The following is a 5,831-nucleotide window of genomic DNA, read 5'->3' as shown; positions in this document are numbered from 1 at the left end:
GGCTTGTGTGTCCTTTCTGGAGCTGCTGGGACCAGGGCTTCAGGAGGACACCATGACCGGGAGGTGAGTGACCTGCCCCGCTGAGATGGCTCCTTGGCTTGCTGTTGCAGTGTACTTTTGACAGGCCTTGCAAACTGGGCATTTCTGAGAGTGTTTTGTTAAAGCTGCGGGCAATGATCTGTTTTCCTGTGGCAGCTCTCATTTTCCAGGACAGCTCCTCTGCCCGGCCTCCTGCTGGGCCTTCTGTTAAACGCCCGCAGTTGTGTCTCTTTCCTGAAGCCTTCCTTAAAATGGTGGTAGCCATTCATATGGTGTGCCACACTTTCCCGGGCCTGTCAGTAGATGCGGGATATTAATGAGGGTTTTGTTAGCACAGTGTTTGTGAACCTTCAGTGTACAGTAGAGACTTTGACATGCTGTTTCCTCAAGTAAGGAAGCTACTATGACATCGAGTTTTCTTAGCTGGGGGATTGAGGTGGTAAATGGTGGAGGGATTGAATTTGAATCACTGCGTTTTGTCGTAATATTTATCTGTGGAGTTCATCTTCTGTTGTGTACGTGTGGAAGGTAGAGCTGGATAGCTTCGTGTAGTACTGCTGTATCATGGGACAATTGCTGGATGCAGCAGAGACAGTTGTGTCGTGTACATGATGTATGGAATGAATCTTTACTTGCCTAGTACAGACAGGTCTTTGTTGTGAATAATTGTTGAGGAGTTTGTGTACTTGTCCAGGGTGCATGGGGTTGTCTCTGTGGCTGTCGCCATAGATTGCAGTTTATTAACAGCAGTTAGTATCTTCTCCTATAGCAGTTACTGCAACACAAGAGACTCAGTTTATGTGGTGTACAGAAAAAGAGTCGTATTTCCTCATTTCAGAGTCTGTGTAGGCTGTAGTGTCAGAATTTTATAACAAGAAAGATAGATACAAAGTTCTCATAACCACTTCATGTCCCAGTTACTTAGCTTTCCTCCCTTGACTGAATGTAAGGATTTGCAGTAATCAAGTAAAAGCAAAACCAGTGCGTTTTTTCTTCAGCTAAATTTCTGCTAGTGTGGGAATAGTTTCTGCTGAAACAGAACGTTATTTGTTTTTACATTTGATACTTTGGAGTGAATTTTAATTTGTAAATGTTTTCCATGCCTTTAGGCTGTGGTGCAAGGCCATTTTTGCTGGCTACAAACGCGGCCTCCGAAACCAGCGGGAGCACACTGCCCTTCTGAAAATTGAAGGTGTTTATGCCCGTCAGGAGACAGACTTCTACTTGGGCAAGAGGTGTGCTTATGTATACAAAGCTAAAAAGTAAGTAACTTTTTATTGTTATGCTAAATTAACCAACTCCTCTATCGGCTTTTGCAAATGTCAGGATGTGAGCAGTCTGTTTATAGGCTTTTTGTTAGAACAAAAATAAATTTGGCTCAATTTATCAATAGAGTGTCCATGGAGTACTGTGTAGTTTCCTGGGTTGGTTTCATTTTTAAAGCCCTTGGTTATTTTTGCTTTAATTGGCCTACATGTTCTTAATTCAGAGCATGAAATTGTGTGAAATAATCATTCACTGCTATAAATGATATGTTAGAGAGCAAATGGGATGAGAAATTTTGCCTTAGACTGGCAAAAACTGAAGGCAGCTTGATAGAGTACATTGAAATGAGGTGGATTTGCGTCAAGTCGAGCTATGAGGTGTTGAGTTACTTTAATAGCAGAATTATTCTGTGAAGCCTGGAGGAATTCATATCCTGGCTTTTGTGTGCCTGTGTCAAAGCACTGTCGCTTCTGTGCTGGCCTTGGTGGAGGCCTTAAGAACAGTTACATGGTACCTTCCACTTATTTTTTTTATTGAGTGTAGTTGTTTAGAGTTCAGATACAGGAGTTCAGAATTGCCTTGAATAAAATTGATAAGACTGTTAACTTGACCACCATCATTCCCAAGATGGTATATGGCTTTTCTGCTAAAACAGTTTTCTGCAGTCTTACACCAATGGTTGAAACTGATGAGGTTTTGGTTTGATCATCTTAGCATTAGTGTTTTCCAAATTTAAATTTTGTGACTTGTAGTTCTCTGCTGGAGCTGCTGATAAATTACAAGCTGCAATATGTACCTTATTTGGAAGGTATAGTGAAAATCCCAGGGCTAGCAAATTTCACAGCTAAATAAGTGGAATGTGGTCCCTCTAAAGATGGCTGTTGAATAAGGTTATAGAAGTGCCTTCAAAGAGGCTGCAATGTCTGCCCCATCGCTGGTCAGTCCCGTGTGGAGCTGTGGCTGGCGTACTCAGCGGCTCTTTTCCTCTCTTTCCTCAGCAACACGGTAACCCCCGGTGGCAAGCCGAACAGGACACGAGTGATCTGGGGGAAGGTAACCCGCGCCCATGGGAACAGCGGCATGGTTCGTGCCAAGTTCCGCTCCAACCTTCCTGCCAAGGCCATTGGACACAGAATCCGGGTGGTAAGTGAATTTATTTTAGCAACAAGACACTTATTGGCAGTTTTTGGGGTGTGTTTTGAGCCCACGGAATATGAGGGAAAACTTGAACTATGGTTTTGTTCTGTTGCTCTTGTGTGTTCAATGTGGCTCTTTGGTAAGTGCTCCTTTTGGAGCTAGGAGAGGTTTATCGTTGGCTCCTTGTGCTGAGGGGGTTGTCTTGTTGTCAAGGGTTTTGTATGCTTGCTCAGGTTGTCTGGAAAGGCTCTTTGGGTTCCAGGACTCTTCCTCAGTTGCCGTCTAAAGCTATCTTGATTTCCCTGGAGCTTGTACATGTATTTTTGCACCCTTCTACTCCAGTTCCTACGTGTTGACAGATTTTTCTCCTACCTCCCAAATCTTTTAACCGAGGGCTGTGTTGTAGGACCTGTTTTAGCCACAAGGCTTCAATGACACTGCCCCATTAGGTCCATCACCTGGAGTTTTGGTGCGGTATCTTCCTAGTGATGTTACTACACTTTCACATTCTTGCACCTCTTCTGTGTAAATGGGGGGGGGGATGTGTTGCTTTTATAGTAGTTGAAGAGATCGATGATCTAGATTGTAACTGCAAAACCTGTGTTTAAAATAGTACAGTAACAGGATATCTAATGTGATTCTACTCTTGTCTTTTACAGATGCTGTATCCATCTAGGATCTAAATTTTTACTGGAAATAAAATGGAGAATCTGTTTAATTTTTGTACATTTCTATTTTTATCCCCTCCACTTATTTTGAGGGACTTTGTTCTTTTTCAGTAGCATATCAGGATTCACAGCATGGGGATGGAGTAGTGACCTAAGCTGGATGATGAAATGGAGGTTCAACCCGTGCTTGGCAAGGCGTTTGTAGAGCAGACTACATTCTAAAGATAAATAACTGGTAGCCTTTTCTGTAACCTGTCTGTGCCTCCCATCATGGAATCTGGATGGTTTGCAGGGCTAAACAGTAAATGTTAACAACCTCATAAAGTGTGCATGCAGGCTTTATGTAGAATGTGAGAAATACTTCCTTGCCTACCTGCTAGGGGGAGACTTATTCCTGTTTCTCTCGTACTCGGCAATGACTGCTGTTGCAGCAAAACTATGTAATGGGACACTGAATCCTGGTGGGTGTAAGTCCTAGCTCACGTCTGAAATGACTGAGACCATGTGTACCTGGGCAGCATGCGCACCTGCGGCATCTGCTCTGTGAAATCTATTCAGGCACGTTCTCATCACACAGCTCTGCAGTCCCCGAGTGTTAATAATTGCCAGTTTCCTGGCCAGTATCGCAGTATGCGGTGGGGGGTGATCATAGAATCATAGAATGTTTTGGGACCCCTAGAGGTCATCTAGTCCAATCCCCCTGCAGGAGCAGGGACACCACTAACCAGATCAGGTTGCTCAGGGCCCCGGCCAACGTGGCCTTGAATGTTTCCAGGGATGGGGCCTCCACTACCCCTCTGGGCAACCTGTTCCAGTGTTTCACCACCCTCATTGTAAAGAATTTCTTCCTTATATCCAGTCGAAACCGCCCCTGCTTCAGTTTAAAACCATTACCCCTTGTCCTGTCACAGCTGGCCCTACTAAAAAGATTGTCCCCATCTTTCCTATAGGCCCCCTTTAGGTACTGGAAGGCCGCAACCAGGTCTCCCCGCAGCCTTCTCCAGGCTGAACAACCCCAACTCCCTCAGCCTGTCCTCATAGGAGAGGTGCTCCAGCCCTCGGATCATTTTTGTGGCCCTCCTCTGGACCTGCTCCAACACTTCCATGTCCTTCTTGTGCTGAGGGCTCCAGAGCTGGACACAGTACTCTAGGTGAGGTCTCACCAGAGCAGAGTCGGGCAGAATCACCTCCCTCGACCTGCTGGCCACGCTTCTCCGGATGCAGCCCAGGGTATGGCTGGCTTTCTGGGCTGCCAGCGCACATTGCCGGCTCCAGCTTTTCGTCCATCAGTACCCGACAGTCTCTCTCAGCAGGGCTGCTCTCAATCCTTTCTTCTTCAATCCTCACATCGAACTGGTGTATCGCTTTCATGAGTTCTTTAAGGTCTGTTGAACAAGAAGGTGGTGAAAAATGAATTTAAAGATTCTTAGAGGGCAAATCTCGGAGTTTCTTGGTATGTCCCTCAAGAATACTGGGTAGTTTTAAGGGAGGTTTCAGGCAGCTGCAGGTTGGCATGGTTGATGTCAGTCCCCAAATGACCTGTCAATACCCTGGGCACGAGTGATGCCATTGATTCCATGTAGTTGTTCAGTCATTCAGAAAGCATCCCTAGGCATCAGTGAGGCCTTCCCTTGGTCCCACTGGTGTGCAGGTCTCTCATTCCCCAGGGGTGGGAGCTTCCTGAGCTGGGGCTTTGCTTGTCTCCTGCAGTGGGCTGGTGTGTCCTAGCAAATCCTCTTCTCTCTGAAGGAGGTGGAGGAGTCAGGTGGAATACACATTGAATTTTTGGCAGTTCTAGGCATTACCAGAGGAAGGAGGAAATGTAGTGGGCAAATTGGACTATAACAGCAGGTTGGTAGGACAGGTCCCTGCCATGTAGTTGGATTCTGCTGATGAGAAGGTAATAAGCACTCCTGCGGTAAGGTGCCCAAAAATATGTAGTGATCCCTTTTCTCTCTCCTTTAATCTTTTTCTACTGTACCAGGCTGCTGAGGTATAAAGCCTGTTCCTGGGAGGTCCAAGATCAAATAGCCTATGGCTATGATTTTTGAATCTTTGTGTCAAAACTCTGCTATTTCCTTTCATGTTCATTTGGTCCCAGCAAACCCAGTGTGCTCGAGGGTGGTAGCTGCCGGGAGCAGCAGGCGTAGCCTGTTCCAAGGCCTGTGCGGTGCGGGTGCCTTTCCTACAGGAAGCCCCTTCTGCTCTGTTCCCCAGCAGTGCAGTAAAATGACTTGTGTGGGTGGAAACTATGGCATCAGAGCAGCCTGCTGTCTGCTCCTTCAGGGACCAAACCACCTGGGAGCTCCTCAACCTGCTGGATGTGGCAGGGAGGTGGAACGGATGGATGCTAGTGATGGAAGTGGATGATGACAATGTGAGAGCTAGCTCAGTGCTGGTGGATTTTGCCTGGGACCTGTGTGGTGCAGCTGATGTCAAGGCTAAACTACAGCAGGTGCAGAGGATGGAAGAGGAGGAGGAAGTTCAGCCACATCTGGTTTTTATGCTGTGTGGCAAGCCACTGTGGTGAAGCAGACCATGCAGTGGGATCACCCGGATGAGGTCCTCTGGGATGCGAGGAACCTCCTTCCCTGTTTGCTGGATGTGCTGGTGCTTGCGATGATCCACCCAGAACCCCCAGGTGCAGCTGGACCTGGCAGTGGGAGCACTTAGGAGAATACAGGGTCTGCTGGATGGGGCCTGGCAACTGGTGGTGGAGGC

The 5,831-nt window shown here is 46.8% G+C and overlaps 1 protein-coding gene across 1 annotated transcript; it reads left to right on the top strand.

Annotated features, from left to right (window-relative positions):
• The first annotated feature begins 6 nt into the window (after nt 1–6).
• RPL35A (ribosomal protein L35a) lies at nt 7–3,160 on the top strand. The gene is made up of 4 exons (XM_009635606.2): nt 7–63; nt 1,149–1,301; nt 2,304–2,448; nt 3,102–3,160. The coding sequence occupies exons 1-4, from the start codon at nt 53–55 to the stop codon at nt 3,123–3,125; spliced, it is 333 nt and encodes a 110-aa protein (XP_009633901.1). The 5' UTR covers nt 7–52; the 3' UTR covers nt 3,126–3,160.
• The last annotated feature ends 2,671 nt before the right edge of the window (nt 3,161–5,831 follow it).

The sequence above is a fragment of the Egretta garzetta genome, unplaced genomic scaffold (assembly GCF_000687185.1).
Source record: "Egretta garzetta isolate BGI_Z169 unplaced genomic scaffold, ASM68718v1 scaffold333, whole genome shotgun sequence".
Classification (NCBI taxonomy): Eukaryota; Metazoa; Chordata; class Aves; order Pelecaniformes; family Ardeidae; genus Egretta; species Egretta garzetta.
This window is presented reverse-complemented; position numbering and strand designations above follow the sequence as displayed.